At 33.8% G+C, this 17,768-nt stretch overlaps 1 protein-coding gene across 5 annotated transcripts in view; it reads left to right on the forward strand.

Annotated features, from left to right (window-relative positions):
* The window catches only part of XRCC4 (X-ray repair cross complementing 4), a 269,968-nt gene that overhangs the window by 174,276 nt on the left and 77,924 nt on the right, over positions 1-17,768 (forward strand). For 4 of the 5 annotated variants that reach the window (XM_054488108.2, XM_054488109.2, XM_054488105.2 and 1 more), the window contains exon 7: positions 5,965-6,112. In XM_054488108.2, coding sequence (XP_054344083.1) covers positions 5,965-6,112 — 148 coding nt within the window. Of the gene's footprint in view, positions 1-5,964; positions 6,113-8,205; positions 8,490-17,768 lie in introns of those variants that run through there. The other variant, XM_054488110.2, reaches the window with a different exon arrangement.

A 17,768-nucleotide genomic window follows, 5' to 3' on the forward strand; every position in this document is an offset into this window, starting at 1 on the left:
AATGATGATATTGGATATTTCTGATACTTTTTTATTTAAAAATATTTGTAAATATGTACATTGATTTATAATCAATTTATATTATTATTTACTCTATTTTGTCATCTCACAAATCATGGTTTATATACATTTTCTCAGCTGAGAAACTTAGAGATTCTGTAATATACCCAAGGTAAATGCAGAACTGGAGGCCCAAACCCAGGCGTTCTCACTCCACTTTACCCTACATCTCATCTGGAGGTTTATAAGTAAGTTTTTGATTAAAAGATAAGATGCACATTGGAAAATAAGAGATCCAGTCTTCATATTTATCTTGTATAAAACTACTGAGTAATATGTTAGGGTTTAGCACAAGGCATGGGTTCTAGCTATAGGGTATTCATAATTTAATTGGAGAAACAAGAGATAAACATAAAAAGAGAGTAACAATATAAGATTGTATGTATAAGATGAGTGATTCAAACTGTAAGTCCTACAGAGACAGGAAAGATTTCTGTGGATTGGGACTACTAAACTAGGATGACTGAAATGAGTTGGGCTGTGCTAGAAGGAGGCACATAGATGAGCCAGTAAAGGAGTAGAGGGCATTCAAAACAGGGGAAGTACAGAACAAAAGTAAAGGTATTGTTGCCCCTGCAGCCCTTGGTATAGCTTACATATATGGTAGAAAATTTGTGGGAGATGTGGTTACAAAGGCAGGTGAAGGTCACATTGTAGAAGGATTTGAATGCAGGGCTAAGATCTTAGGACGTTATTTTGTAGGCAATGGGAAACCACTCATGGTTGGTTGGTTGGTTGGTTGGTCTGTACATGGCATTTGCAAACAGTACACATTTTTTTTTTCATGATCAAGACACCTGAAGATTAGAGCTTCCTTCCTTCTATAAGCTACATTGCCACAACTGTGAATAACATGCTTCACTACATTGGGGTGTGTGTTTGTGTGTGTGTGTGTATATGTATTTGAGGGGGCTAGAGATGGGCATATCTGTGTGGCGGGGCAAGGGGAAGAGAGGTGGCAGTCTTCGTTCAAGTATTATAGACTCTGTGTGCCAAGCTATATATCATATGAAAAGAAAAACATCTATAAATACAAGATAATAATGAGGGCCTTATAAAAATAAATTATAAAACTGAAAAATGATGTATAAAAATATTGAGATTTAAAGATTTCTTGGTCAGAGGCTGAAGTTTACCAGGTAATTTAACTTAGGAGATTCAGCCAAATTTCTGGCAGCTTAGCCAACAGTGTCATTTCATTCCGACATTGAGAGTACCCAGGGAAGCTAACTCCCTGCCTTTCTCATGTCTGAACTACTGTTGCCAAGATCCTGCAGTTCTTCTGTCAGATGAGAAGAAGTGTGGCTTTTTGTGGAGCCACCTTTCACAATAACAGGGCTTGTGAAAAGATTCCCCATTTTCAAGATGCAGTGAACCTAACAAGAACTTGGAATTCATCCCACGGCCATACCAATCAGTATTCCAGCTGTAGTAAGTTAATTGGCAGTGGTTTTGTTTTTTTTTTCCTTTTGTCTTCTTTTTTAAAAAAAAAAAAAAAAAAATCCTGGAAATGGTGAAAGACATGTTGTCGTGACAAAAAAAAATGAATGCAATATTAAAAACTGAGAATTCTGGAGGTGGAATCTTAAGAAAAAAACCTTCCCAGTCAATATTGAAACCATACTTTTCTGCCTGAATTTGAAAACTTGCAAGCTGATTTAACATATCTCTCTGCCTTCTTACTCCTTCCATTTCTTTTCTGCTGCCCATATTTATCCTGTCTCATTTCCTGCACCTTTCACGCATGCCATTACAACAAGGCCACCCTCCTCCTCATTATCCTTTGAACATTTGCCATTCTTTTCCAACTCTATTCAAGTTCTGTCTCATATCTAAAATGAATACATATAACCTAATACACTTAATACGAATTGATTTTTTTAACAATGAGATGCCAGACTTGAAAGTGAAAACTTGAATTATTGCACTCAAATATATATGTAAGGTAATGAATATTATACATATTTTTGAACTCCTATCTGTGACCTCCTGTAGATATAGTTCGGATCCCTTCTGTTGTATGTGAAATAGCATTGCTCATTTGGAGACCGACAGTCATTGTTCAAGGGAGCTAATTTCAGAACAGAATTGTAGTATTTAGCATCAAGACCAAAGACAATGAAAAGACCAAACATTATCACAATTGGAGGAAAGAGGCAGGATGGGTTGAAATTTGAAAAATGTAGGCCAGGCGCAGTGGCTTATGCCTGTAATCCCAGCACTTTGGGAGGCCAAGGTGGGTAGATCACCTGAGCTCAGTAGTTCAAGACCAGCCTGGCCAACGTGGTGAAACCGTGTCTCTACTAAAAATACAAAAATTAGCCAGGCATGGTGGCAGGCACCTGTAATCCCAGCTACTCAGGAGCCTGAGGCAGGAGAATTGTTTGAACCCAGGAGGCAGAGGTTGCAGTGAGCCGAGATCACGCCATTGCACTCCAGCCTGGGCAGCAAGAGAAAAATTCCGTCTCAAAAAAAAAAAAAAGAAATTTGAAAAATGTTCGAGATGAGCAATTTAATACTTAGGTACCAAGTATTGGAGTAGTGTCTTTTTATCCTGGTTTCAGGGTGGAGAGAGAAGGATAGAATGGATTGTTTTTGCCTTTTATTAAAGGCTAGATAGATAACGAAACTTCATTTTAAATAAATATTTGAAGTAAGAGAATCTATTACAATATGGTTTGCTATTACATTTATGTGAAAAACTGAGGGAAACACTGTTTCCCATGGTGCAAACACAAACCAGAAAAGATGTATTCCATTTAAACTAACTAAGCTCATACAGCCAGCCCTTTTTCTTCATGCCAATTTTATAGAAAGGTTACACTGTAATTATCAAGAGGAATGAATCGTAATGTGGTGAACTGGTCAGAAGTCCTTGGTCACACACAACTTCAGTTTATTTGTGGTATAATAATGATAGTCACCAAGAAGTTTGAAGTATGAGAACATTAGACACTTCTCCTACAATTTTGTTTCAAGGCAATTAATAAAATTCTCAAATTAAATTTTGCCACACATACAATTATTAACTAAATATTTACTTGTAAGTAAGCACAAAATAATTCATGAACCTGTCCTATAAGTTTGAAAAAAAATTGCAAGCTCTCGGTCCTTTTAGGTGTCCCAGTCACTACCTCATAGAAAATGTTCATTTTTGACAAATATAAAGATTCCTGAGCAGGAATGATGATTCTTCCTGACTTCAAACAACCACAGTTGTTCAGGGTTCATAGCTGGACACAGAACCATTTAAAAATTTAGCAGAACGTTATCTCTAGGTGTAAATAGGCCTCATGGGATTTTTACACCTTGTCCATAAAATGATGGGCAGTATTTCTAAAATATTTTAGCCAGTCTGTATAACACTAGTACTTTTAATTCACTCATGAAAACCCATATGCAATATTCATCAAGTTAGTTTACATGCTTTGTTTTTATCAATAGGCATACATTTTGTCATTCAGTATACTGATTAGTAAGTCATCAGTTATTGATTGAAATATGAATAACAAAAGTACCTGGAGTGGCCTCCTTAGGGTACAGATTTCTGATCCCATCAGCCTGCTCCTGGCCGGTGCATTCCTGATTAGATGCTAGAAACATCTTGGTTATAGTCCACCCTCACTAACATACCTTTAGTAACGTTGTATTTTAAAGCAAATTGCAGACGTTATAATACATGATGTAGTCACTTCCCAAATACAGTATCCTTTTTGGTTGCCAATTTGTAAGACATCATTTGGAGTTCTGAAATGAATGGAAGAACTTTTCATTAATTTTATTTTTAAAAATTTTGCCTTGTATTTTAATTTAAACTCTTAATATTCTTTTTTCCTAGATATCCGCTGTGACATTAAATATAATCTTTCTCCAGTTTACAAATCTATAATTGAAATGTCCTCCACCTCTAACAGTTTTGCTAGTTTTGTTCATAGACAAGCATATACTTGTACTTTCATTAGTCATCTCTTAGCTTAATAGCATTGGGAAATCTTTCAGCTTGAATGTGTTTAAAAAAAAAAAAAAACTTCCTTTTTAATTTACCCTTATCTATTCCCCATACATTTTTAGAGGCTAATAAAAAAAGTCCTAAAACTTAAACAACTTTGGAAAGTAAACTATGCTTTGATGGGCTTTCACTTAGTATTTGATCAAAGAATAATTTACCAACTAGGAAAAAATATTTTTTAATTGTCATAATGACAAAATATAAGAACAAAGGCTTTGTGATTTGGGAAAGTCACTTAACCTCTCTGAAGCCTTGTTTTCCTTATAAATAAAATGAAGATAGTAATAATAAGTACTTTATGAAGTAATTTTAAGGATTAACAAGGTAATACATGGAAAACCCATAGCAAAGTGCCCAAAATATAAGATCTGGAAATTAATAGTTATTAAGAAAAAAAAATCAAGAGAGGAATTTCAGTGGAGTGTTCAACAGTGTCCAAGTTGTCTCGCAGAGATCAAGTAAAGCATGAACTACACAGAGTGAGAACTCAACATGCAAGCTTTTCTGCCAGAATGTAATATATGTGTACCTAAAAAACCACTCATTCTGCAAAATCACACAGTAAAAATCACAGGCTTAAGGGAGAAAAAATTAAGCTTTGGGCAATATATTCAAAATCGACTCAGTTTCTCCCATTCTGTAGCAATTTACCCATCTGCCAAAGGGCTGATATCCAGAGTCTACACAGAACTTAAACAAAATTTACAAGAAAAAAAACCCCACTAAAAAGTGGCCGAAGGATATGAACAGACACTTCTCAAAAGAAGACATTTATGCGGCCAACAGACATATGAAAAAAAGCTCATCATCACTGGCCATTAGAGAAATACAAATCAAAACCACAATGAGATACCATCTCATGCCAGTTAGAATGGCAGTCATTAAAAAGTCAGGGAACAACAGATGCTGGAGAGGATGTGGAGAAATAGGAATGCTTTAACACTGTTGGTGGGAGTGTAAATTACTTCAATCATTGTGGAAGACAGTGTGGTGATTCCTCAAGGATCTAGAACCAGAAATACCATTTGACCCAGCAATCCCATTACTGGATATATACCCAAAGGATTCTAAATCATTCTACTATAAAGACATATGCACATGTATGTTTATTGCAGCTCTATTTACAATAGCAAAGACTTGGAACCAATCCAAATGCCCATCAATGATAGACTGGATAAAGAAAATGTGGCACATATACACCATGGAATACTATGCAGCCATAAAAAAGGATGAGTTCATATCCTTTGCAGGGACATGAATGAAGTTAAAAACCATCATTCTCAGCAAGCTAACACAGGAACAGAAAACCAAACATTGCATGTTTTCACTCATATGTGGGAGTTGAACAATGAGAACACATGGACACAGGGATGGAAACATCACACACCAGGGCCTGTCAGTGGGTGACGGGCAAGAGGAGGGATACCATTAGGAGAAATACCTAATATAGATGACAGGTTGATGGGTGCAGCACACCACCATGGCACTTGTATACATATGTAACAAACCTGCACATTCTGCACATGTATCTCAGAACTTAAAAGATAATAAAAAAAAAACTGCAGTTTTGTCATTGTTGCTATGATTTCTAGTTACAATCCTAATAAAAATACTAGCTCCATTAAATCTCCAAGAACACGTTCACCCAGCATCAAAGATCATTTTGATCAAATTGTTCCATGTGTACAATATACATAATGTTTTTTGTTGGTAGTGAAGTATCATATGCCATCTAACTGTCTTGATTCAACAAATCTGCATAAAGATTTGAAAGAATAGTTTTGCTATATTTTAATTGTCACCTTATGTCAATGCTAAAACAGCAAGTTAATACTTTACTTACAAATGATTTGCATAATTTTGTTGGGTCACATTCTCATCTCATTTTATTTTAGCTGCTGTAAGTAAAGATGATTCCATTATTTCAAGTCTTGATGTCACTGATATTGCACCAAGTAGAAAAAGGAGACAGCGAATGCAAAGAAATCTTGGGACAGAACCTAAAATGGCTCCTCAGGAGAATCAGCTTCAAGAAAAGGAAAAGTAAGTCATTTTATTCTTTGCCAAGAAGTGAGATGACATTTTTGAAAATCTAGCATATGATCTTAAAAATTATGTTTTCATTTTGAACGTTTTTAAAGTTATTTTTAAGAAAATGTCATTTTGGAATTAGAAAATGTTTGAATCAATATATTGTTTCAGTATTTGGTTAATTTCTATTAATATTTAAAGCTGAAATGCTGAAAACATTAGCAAAAATTTTTTTCTCATGGTTTTTATAGATTAATTAGAAATGGCATGTAAGATACAAAAAATATTGGAATCCAACTAGTGTTCAGTAAAGTGTTTCAATCTAATTTACTGCTTGAAAGAGACCCGTATGGCATTCAAATTAGCCATTTAATTTGGTTATGCTTGGCATTTTTTTCAAGTAAAATGTCTCTTTTTCATCATCTGTTTATTTCTATCAAGTTTTGGCATTGTGTACTTTATTTTAACTGTTTTTCACTCTTTGATTCTGATTACCCTGCATCAGTCTATATTTCAATTTAGGTGTGATGAGTTGCGAAGTTGAAACACTTAATATTTCGTTACAGCAAAACAATGAGCATTTATAAAGAATATTATCAGTTTAATCCAAAATGAATGTGCAAATCATTTGTATCTTTGGGTATATGTATATATGCTCTAAGAATTTATTTTTTCTAAAGTTTTTGTTAATTCAGTAAATAGTTATTGAATGATGATGCTGTGGCAGATGATTTTATAGTTCAGGGATTTTCACAGTATGGAATGAGGGTACCTGGGGTTTTCCAATGGCCCTTTGTAGGGGTCCATAAGGTCGTCCCTTCTTAAATTCCATACCTGTGTGAGGCTGGATTTTCTTATATCCTTCAATTAAAATAACATTTCACCGCGAATGCAGAAGCTGGTGAAAATCCAACTGTTTTCAATCAAACCAGCTATCAAACAGATTTGAAAAGTATAAAACAATGCCCTCATAACATTTTTTTCTGGAAAATACGTTTCATAAATAATATATTATTCATATTATAATATACTGGATTTGTGTTATTTTTAAATGAATTAATGAATCTGTTTAAATTTTCTTAGGTTTAATTTTCAATATGGCAAATAGTCTACATAAACTAAAATGTGGAGTCAAAACTCTTGAGACCTTCAAAAATTTTTTAAAGTATGAAGGGTTCCTGAGAGCAAAAAGCTTTAAAATTCTGTTATAGACAATAAGGATGCAAAGAAGCACAATTCATGCCATCAGGAAACTGGCAGCCTAGTGGGAACATGTTTTAGTTTCTAGCATATAAACATTGTATAGTGGGATTATTTTGTCTATCATTGTGTTTTTGTTCTCTCCACAATTGGCCTGATCTACATATACTTAAAAATGCTATCTCCATACTAAGCTGGATCCCTAATGTCTTTAGACAATATATGCAAAAACTCATTGTGCACTAAATTCTATCTGGTTTGTGTTTATCATTTGAATTTATTCATAGCTTATAACCCCTTGATAGAGCTCATAGAGTTCAAGGCATAGTGTGATCTCTTTTATATAGTGAACCAAAAATATTTTCATTTTACAAACATTGAAATAGCCAAACTATTCCTATGGATTAATATGGGAAAGAATAAAATTATAAGCAGTTTGAAACGTTCCAGAAACTAAGTACTTCATTCAGTCAATTAGTAGACAAGTGAGTAATGAGTTGAAATTGAACTATGTGCCAGGCATAATATTGATCATGCTGAGGATCCCAGAAAGTAGAAAATAGACACAGCTCCTGTCCTCGTGGAACTTTCAGTCCAATTGTTTTGTCTGATAATGACTTCATGGTTTGAGGGAAGAAGGAAATATTGGTTTTATGTTGGAGAGCTGCATCTTAGGTCTTTTCACTCTGTGTGTGAACCAAAGGTAAGGTTTTAGGTTGCTAACATTTTCTGAGTACACTGTGTTGCTTTAGCAGGTTTCTGATATGCATGATACAGAGATGAAAGGAGTTTAGCTCTGAATCAAGACTAAATATTTTTATTTAGCTTTTTAATAAAGGTAATGTGTTTGTTTCTCCAAACATACAGACAATTAATATTATGTTCCTTTTCTTTTCCATGTTTAGGTAATCGTGTCAATGTTTATGTTACATATTTTCACCATTTTAAAAGTTGACAAAGTTGATGTAAACTGTATCAGCTTTTGGGAATGGTCTGATAATTATATCATTGTAGGCCCTTTAGGCAGACTGCCCCTAAGTAGAAATGAAAAACACCTGTTAGATGTCAGGGAGCATTTTAAAGATTAAGAGAAATTTAGTTTGGCATGTATCAGTCAGATGTTGAGTGGTTGATACCCTACTGTATAATGCCTCCTCTTTTGCTCAAATAAAACAAAATGTTAAATTATGTATTTTGTTCTTTTTTTTTATACTATAGGATTTTTTTGCATTTTAAATACAGGAGACTGAAATTTTATGGCTCTTAAAAATTTTAAATACTAGTTGTACTTTCCCAATTTTTTTAATAAAAAAAAGAAGCTTCTATAAAACAAAAGCAAAAATAAGCCTTAGCTCTTAAAAAAAAACCTCAGAGTAAGACATTCTCAATTGCTAATGGCTAGCCCTTATTTTAAGTTTTAAAATTAAAACTGCTACCTATTTTCCTGCCTTCCTGAAGCATGATTTTTTTCTCTGACAGCTTGTCATCAAAAACATAAACATCAATTAGGTTCATGTACTCTATCTGTAGACTCGCAAATAAACGCAGATGTGGTTAGTTTGCTACTTACAGGTGAAAATACATCAGTCCCTACCTCTAAACTTCAGTTTCCTAGGCCCTTCTGATCGCATGACCTTCAGTCCCTTCCAACATTCCCACCAGACATCTTACATGTGATTCCACTGTTTAGCTTCTCTATCTCTGCAACTCAAGAACAAAGAAACAAAAGTAGAGGAAGGAGTGGTCATAAGTACTATGGCTTAATTTTTTTTGTGTGTGTGTGTGTCTACAAGACTTTGTGCAAGTCATTTTACCTTTCCAAGGTTCAGTTTTCTCATCTAAAAATGAAAGGATTGTACTAGATGATCTGTAAGATCCCTCTCAATATTTATAAATCTATTGTATATTTAACTATTCACCACTTTCAAAACATGAATATGATTTAGCAATAAAATACTTCCACATTTATTAGCTATTATTGATTAAAATTCATGAAGCAATTAAAAATATGAAATATCCATGAGAAAAGTATTCATTTTTTAAATTTAACTGTTTATAGGTATTTTACAATGTAACATATTAAGTACTTTATAAATACCACAGGGTTATTTTGCATTCTGAGAAAAACTAAATACTTATCTATAAAACGAAATCATCATAATTTTTAAATTTAGTTGAACATTTATTGCAACCGTAAGTCATTGTTATAGTGACAAGGTATAGAAGGAGAGAGAGATATAAAAATAAATCAGAATTTTGATAAGTGCTTTATATGTTATCTCTCATTTAAATCTCACACAAACCCTACAAGATAGGTATTAATTTATCCTTCTTACAGATGAAAAGCAACCAAGGCTTATAAAGATACAGTTCTTTTGCCAGAGCAGCACAGCCGGTGTTTTATTCCAGAGTTTGTGCCTGGTTACTTCCTCAACTGGGTTTATAATCTTCTGAGAGACAAAGATATACACAAATAATTCTGTGTAGAGCGAGGGGAGTACATCAGTCATAAAGTTCTAAATTGAAATATTTGGAATTGTGTTCCAGATTTGTGAGTGCACTATTATATGTGGGAATGGATTTTGGGCATTTTATTTTATCTGAGAACCACTTTTTTGGGGTGTGGGGAAGCTTTCCTTTTATTTTGACTCAATATACAGAGAGAAATTATTTCAGTTAATACATGAAATACTCTGCAAAGCTTTTAGAGACTTCAGAACAAATATAAATCACTGTAAAAGGAATACAGATATAAAATAAATATAAATTATTAAATTCACAGAGCTTTATAATGAATTTGTTTATTAATCTTGTAAACTTTCAAAGTATCTGAACAAACTATGTCTATCAAATATAAAAGAAAATTTGTAGTAAAATCGCTTTTACCAATAAAAATACTAAATAGTATTTCAAGTGAATACTGGATGCCAAAACAACACACACACCTTAGAGTGAGTTTTTTATTTAATTAGCTAGGACTACACAATCTTATCACAGTCTTGTGGCTACAGGGGGCAGAAAAAGATGTAGCGTATTTCAGCCCAGTATTTCCCCACCTCCATAGAGTGCAGTGCCACTGATAAAGTTTGTATAAGGTATTGTCTTCCTGAACCTACAAAAGCGCAATTCTTATTTTGTTATGCCAGATGCTTACAGTATTATCCTTGAAGAAATTGCACAATCCATGCACTTTTGTTTTGAGAAGTTTTATTATAAACATCAGAATTTTTGTGGCTTCCAAACCAAAGTGACTATATCTATTAAAGCTTTTCAGGGTCCTAAAGAGCTCATTTCCCCGCAGTAACCCAGTTGCAGTCACATAGAGTTTATGTGGCAATATTCACTCTTAATAAAGATTCTTCTTTTTAATGGAGTTTTGAAGAAAGTTATTTGTTTGCTTTCTGATATCTTCTTCCTATGTTTTTATTATTAATGTTATGAATTATAAAAATTAAAACAGTGAGGGGGTAAGAGTCTGGTATTAATTCGTTTATTTTTTAATAAAATGAACTTTATTTTATTTGTTTCCCAATTATAAAAGCAGTTCATGCTCATTCCAGAAAAATCAGAAAACACACAGAAACAAAAGAATGAGCATATGGGAAACTCGTAATCCCACCCACTTGGAGATGACCACCGTTGAGACCTGGTACTCTGTGTCTTTGCAGATCCCTCTCTCTTCCACACTTCATTGACAAAACTAGGCTCACGCCAGTTATGCTATAACCCACAACTTTTTTTTTCTTCCATTTAGCAGTCAATATGGTGTAATGTGGGAGGAAAATAATATCTTTGGAAGACTATGTTTTAAAAGCGATTGATTAATTTGAGACATGTAATAGTTTATATATAGAGAGAGTTGTATGTGGAATTACACATATATATTACACATACATATATGTATGTTTTGCCAGAATTTCTCCAGGAAGGCTATAACAATTTGTACCCTCACAACAGTGTTTGCCTTTTGAGTTTTTTGTTGTTGTTGTTTACCAATTCATTTTAGAAATACATATATAGAGAGAAGGAGGTGAAATTGCATGTGCCAACTTAAAATGGGGTAGTTGACCATCCCATCTTTTCAAAAAGAATTTATTTTCATACCTTGAGTCTTAAAAATTGCTAGCAATGTATTCAAAGTTTAAATCTCAAAGTATTTGAAAATTATGTTTTTTAAATTTAGATGGATAATGTAATCATCAAATTCAAATATCTAATTTTTGTAGATTTTTGGTACCTGAACTTTAGACTTTTTAAATGTCAAATTAGGTACATAAAATGAATGTTCAATTGCTATATATTTACTCTGGTCATCATGAGCAAACCTCATTTTTTACACAACTTTAATTTTATCATAATGTTTATCTTAGTTGCAAAAGTAAACACGGTGGTGGTTTTAAAACGAGATAGGTTTTTATTAGCTTCACTCTATGTTTACCTAACTGGTCAGGCTGCGGCTCTCACTTTGCTTGCTGCATATTTTGATTAATGGCCCCTTGGCCTTGTTCCAGAGTATACTGATTATGGTCAGTGCACTTCAAAGATGATTTATTAATTGTGTTTGTGACCCAAAATAATTCAATAAAGATTGATCGTATGCATTATTATAGATTTGCCAATAAAATCTACAGTTACACTTTAAGAGAATGTTTGCCTGAATAGATTTTTTAAGTATACAAAAAGGACAAAAATTTTTTTTAATGTATTCTGTATTAAACACAGATTTATGGCCTTTTAAAGCATGATTATTAAATGTATCATAAGCTTGGTCTTGTAAGTGCATGAATTGTAAGTTCTACTTCAACATAATTTCAAGATAATATGTTTCATTGGAGCTTACATAGGTGTTTTAAAAAAATATTTTGATGTTTATAACTCACCCTGGGAACAACCCTTACTACAATTCCCCCAGGCTATTACATACATTTAAATTTTAAATTACTGACAGACTCAGATGTCTGTTTTAAAAAAAATGTTTATAGGAGGCTTTTATAATCTTTCTGAGTTTTAAGTAAAGGAGATTTACTGTATGTTTCCTATATGTTATACTCCTGTCATTTGAAAGACTTTGATACATACAATTTCTCTAAATTTGGCTTGATAATAGTTATTGTTTCAGGCATTTTAAGCACTCTACCAACATAGAATAATGTGTAAATATTCATTATACATGGCCGGCAAAGTTATTAATCAAAGGAAATGACTCCCCACTCATAATTTATGGTTCAGTATTAAAGGAAAATAGGAGGTATTTTTTTTTGGTATACTGTATGCAAAATTTACACAGTAACAGTGAAATTCTATAACTTAAATAATCTAGTATGATGTGTAACTCTATGTAAAGTAAGTATTTGGTCCGTAGTAAAAATTATGAAATAAAATAAAATATTTTACCCACTAGAAATGTAGACTGTTTCATGTTGTCTGAAAAGTATAAACTAGTTATGCCAAAATAAGAAGATATGAACCCCCAAAGTAACAGATGTCAGCAAATGGAAGAAAGAAATCAGATATGAGAATAAAAAATAAACCTAAGAGATTAAAAATATATAATGATCCATTAGTATTATTCAAGGACTTTGTTTTTGGAAAATTGTTACTAAAGGACAAAAGCACAAACATGCTTTGTTTAAACATCATTATTCAAAAATACTTTTAGTAAAATTTTAGGACATAATATTTTGTTTAATTGAAAATCTTTTACAATAACCTTGTTTCTAAACAATTTCTAAAACTTTTTTCTCTAGATCAAATATGTATATGTTACTTTTTAAAATGTTATTTTTGTAGTAAATGAAGATAAATTATCAGTGTATTGGATAAAGCAATGTTATCATTACCACCATTATTGAATGTTTACTCCTGTATAAATCACTTCTAGAAATACAGAATAAGAAGTTGATACAGCCTCTGTCTTTGTCTTTGTGTATGAATAGAACAATGAAGGAGGAGTAATGAATAGCACACATACGTTGTTTGCTTTTGGGCCACATTACATTTTCTGACAAACTATCTTTAATATGTATATGGATAACTATAATATGTCTAGATTGTGCCAAATTCCATAGCAGGTATGAAAGCTATGAAATTTCAGAGGAAAGAGAGTTGCTAATCCTTTTGGAGCTATATGGAATAAGGAGATAGGATAAAATCAGAGAAGACTGACCAGGAGGAAATGTTCTTTGAGTCTGGCTTTGGAGATGAATGTTGTTTCTAAAGGTGTAAACACCTGAGGAGGTGTTATTTGAGTTTGGCTTTGAAGATGAATGTTATTTCTAAAGACAAAAACTGAAAGAAAGAGAGTTCTAATTGAATCCAATCCACAGTGTCCCCTTATTTCCTTTAGTAACAGAACTCCTTTCCACCACCTGCTCTATCCACAGGGTTTAACAGTGCATGTGCCTGTCAACCTAGAGGCTACAATTCCCAGCCTCACTAGCAGTGATGGGTGGCCATGTGACAAAGCCATTGCTAATGAGATATAAATGGAAATGATATGGGCAATTTGGGGATCTTGCCCATAAAATGATTGGGCATACATTCCTATGTCTCTGTCTTCCTTCTCAGCCATTTAACGTTTAAGAAAACCATGGTAGGAGATGGGAAAGCAAGATAGGAGGAATCATGGTCCCTGGACAGTCTCAGGGAGCAGGGCAGCGTACCCACCATGGACCACCCAGCTACCTCTGGACTGTTGTGTGGGAAAAATAAATGTCTAGCTTGATTGAAGCCATGGTGGTGGTTTGTTTTTGTTTTGTTCTCTTTGTTAGAGAAATCTGGGATAGTCCCTTACTAAAAAGAAGGGCTGTCCTATCAGGGAAACAGATTGTATAAAACAAACGCATGAAGAAAGAGTCTGAAAGATTGAGGACTAATGCCTGTATCATTGAGGTGCTTAGAAGTATGAATAAAGCTGGCAAGGAAAGCAGAACGTAGAGCACAAAGAGACTTATTTATTTGGACTTCTTTTATGAGTGCTACAAGAACTGTTAAAAGGTTTTGAGCCAAATAATGGCATACTGAACAGAGCTTTACAAAAATTTTCCTAGAAACCATATATTGGATGGAAGAAAAGTTTACGGGTTGGCAGTGAAGATAGGAAGATACTCTAGTAGTAATCCAGGAAGAGTTACCTGAAGAATAGTGTCTGTAATTGGTGTAATAGTGAATGTGATTGGAAGGAACAGCAGGGATGAATTGAGAAACATTTGAGATTGCTATCCTCTTACTACCAGAGATCTGGGAAACCTCATCAGTTATTGAAAGCTATTTGGTAAACTTAGTCTTTACCAAAATAAATCATCTATCTTACTTTAGAAATCAACCTACGACAAAAGATGGATAAACAAAACAAGTCATGGGGATTGACTTCTCAAAAGACTGGAAAAGCTCCCTTTTCCATGCTGCTATATTTATATACTCAAATATATATATTGTGATGCATTGATATTATATCATTTTACATCATTTCATTTATTTCATTTTTGAACTTAATTGCACCAATAAGTAATTTATCAGCAAGCTTTCTTCAAATTGTGCTCTAAGAAGGGTTACTCAGGAAGGTGTATTGTAGCCTCTGAAAACCTTCCTTGTCATAGAGGTTCTTGTTTGCTCCAACCACAGGAAATATTTTCTCTGGACATGTGTTTTGATTGTGATCTGAAGGCATGGGGTTTCTCTTACTTGGGGTTATATGATATTCTCCTGATGGAATACAGAGAAAATCAACTTTTTAACTGACACATTCTGTTATGGATATAGTGCTGATTTTAAAGAGTATTTTCCCTAGGACCATGATATATGATGTTCTAGAAATTTCCCAACTTTAGAGAATAAGATATGAATTGAACAAATCAATTTAGCAAACCAATGACGTAATGAGATATTAATATAAAACCAAATGGACCTATATATCCCATTTCAAGGAAATCATGAAAATGATAATTTTCTATTTATTGAAGTTTATCTTGGGTTAAGCAATAAATGGCACCATGTAAAACAGAAACTGTTGGAGAACGTTTTATCTGTTCTCAACTGCTATGTGGGCAAATAAGGCAGATGAAAATCTCAGTGTTCTCACTGAATAATAAGATGGTCTTTCAGGTCTCAAGTATATTTTTAGAGCCTTCCATCTAAGTTGTCAGGAACATACACCAATAACTTCCAGAAGAGGAAAACAAACCCATCATAGGAATGAAAATTTGGCATTACACATTATCCTTAGACAATGGTTATAGGCCTCAGCCTTTTATCTCCACCTTAATATAGTAATGATGTACCTACTGTGTGCCAAGCACTGTGTCCTATGCTGGGACTAGCACCAAACGAAAGAGACCAGGTGCTTTCCCTCAAGGAGGATAGGATGTAATTTCAGAAACACACCAATAAATAATTACAGTACAATGTGACAATGAGGCCAATTGGTGTAATAGTTCCAAGTACATCTAGAATGCCCAATTAAAATGAATAGTAGAGGGAGGCACAAATAACAAAGAAAAAATTTGCTACTGTTTCTCATTAACCAAAGATGGATGCACAGATAAGTAACTCTAGGTGAGAAAATATATTACATTTGATAGAGTTCAAAAAATAACCTGAAATTGGGAATTCAGTAAAAATAGACAGTTACAAAAAAGAAAATATTATACACTAGCATAACCTACCACATAGTAGATGTTCAATAATTATCAAGTAAGTGAAGTAATAAATAGGCCTTTTGTATAATACAGGAAAGAAAATATTTAGTAGATCTAACCCAGCAGAATCTTCCCCTTTTTGGAAAATGGTACTACATCTGTACCAGAAGTCCCCAACCTTTTTGGCACCAGGGACTGATTTTGTGGAAGACAATTTTTCCATGGACCTGGGGTGGGTGGGGGGATGGTTTGGGGGTGATTCAAGCACATTACATTTATTGTGAACTTTATTTCCTTAATTATTACGTTGTAATATATAATGAAATAATTATACAACTCACCATAATGTAGAATCAGTGGGAGCCCTGAGCTTGTTTTCCTCTAACTAGATGGTCCCATTTGGGGGTGATGGGAGACAGTGACGGATTAGCAGGCATTAGATTCTCATAAGGAGCACACAACCTAGATCCCTCGCATGCACAGTTCACAATAGGATTTGTGCTCCTATGAGAATCTAATGCCACCACTGATCTGACAGGAGGTGGAGCTCAGGTGGTAATGTGAGTGATGGGAGGCGGCTGTAAATACAGATGAAGCTTACTTACTCACCCACCACTCAATTACTGCCGTTCAGCCCGGTTCCTATTAGGCCATGGACCAGAGGTTGGGGACCACTGGTCTATACAGCAACTAAAGCCTTAAATTTAAGAGTTATCTTTAGCTTCTTCTTGTCTCTCACCCCTAGCTCTACTCCATTTGTCAGTCTCATACTTTATGCTTCTAAAATATCTTAGAATTTAATCTCATGTTTTCTACTTCTGCTACCATTAACCTAGTCTAAGCCATGATCCTTTTGCATGCATGACTGCAGCCTACTCCCTTTTTTTCCCATTTCCACTTCTCTGACCTCTAAACTGTTTTCCACATAGTGAACTTCTGAAAACACAAATTGAATTATATCTTTATACTTCTCCGAATATCTCCAGACTTTCCATCCCATTCCTAGAGTATTCCAGTGCCTTCTCATTGTACTTAGTCTAAACTCATTACCATAGGTTACGTGCTCTGAATGACCTTGCCCCTGCATCATCCTGAAACAAATTGTGGGATTTATTCATTTTTTCGAAAAAAAAAAATATATATATATATATTTTTTTGAGACAGAGTCTCACTCTGTCACCCAGGCTGGAATGCAGTGGCAAGATCTCGGCTCACTGCAATCTCTGCCTCCTGGGTTCAAGCGATTCTCCTGCCTCAGCCTCCTAAGTAGCTAGGATTATAGGCACCCGCCACCATGCCCAGCTAATTTTTGTATTTTTAGTAAAGATGGGGTTTTGCCATGTACAGGAAGACAGAAGGGGTTTTATTTAGCCCATTTAATCAACTACTAACTAAAATGCATTCCTGGATTGTCTTTCACAGGCACCATGAACCTGATTGAAATTTTCTGTTGGTTGAAGTTATCTGAAATTTTGAAAATTCTTATTTCTCTTGACATTTATATTATTTTACTTAATTGCTTACTGCCTTTGGCATTTTTTGAAACTTGAAAATTATTGTAATCCTGTCCTACATTTGAAATAATTTACAATGATAAGGAATTGAATCCAGCAACTCATTCATTCTGAATGTTTGGAATATCATAGATTATTATGTACTCTAAGAATCCTAAATTTATTACTAATTATACTCCCATTTGAATTACAAGCAATAAAGGAAATAATAATGTCAATCTAAAATAGCATAAAGTCATTCTTATTTTTTTGTTTTATTTTGTCTACTTGTTCCACAAATGTATTGTTATAACATTGGGATGGAATTTATTAATTATC

The sequence above is a fragment of the Pongo pygmaeus genome, chromosome 4 (genome assembly GCF_028885625.2).
Source record: "Pongo pygmaeus isolate AG05252 chromosome 4, NHGRI_mPonPyg2-v2.0_pri, whole genome shotgun sequence".
Classification (NCBI taxonomy): domain Eukaryota; kingdom Metazoa; phylum Chordata; class Mammalia; order Primates; family Hominidae; genus Pongo; species Pongo pygmaeus.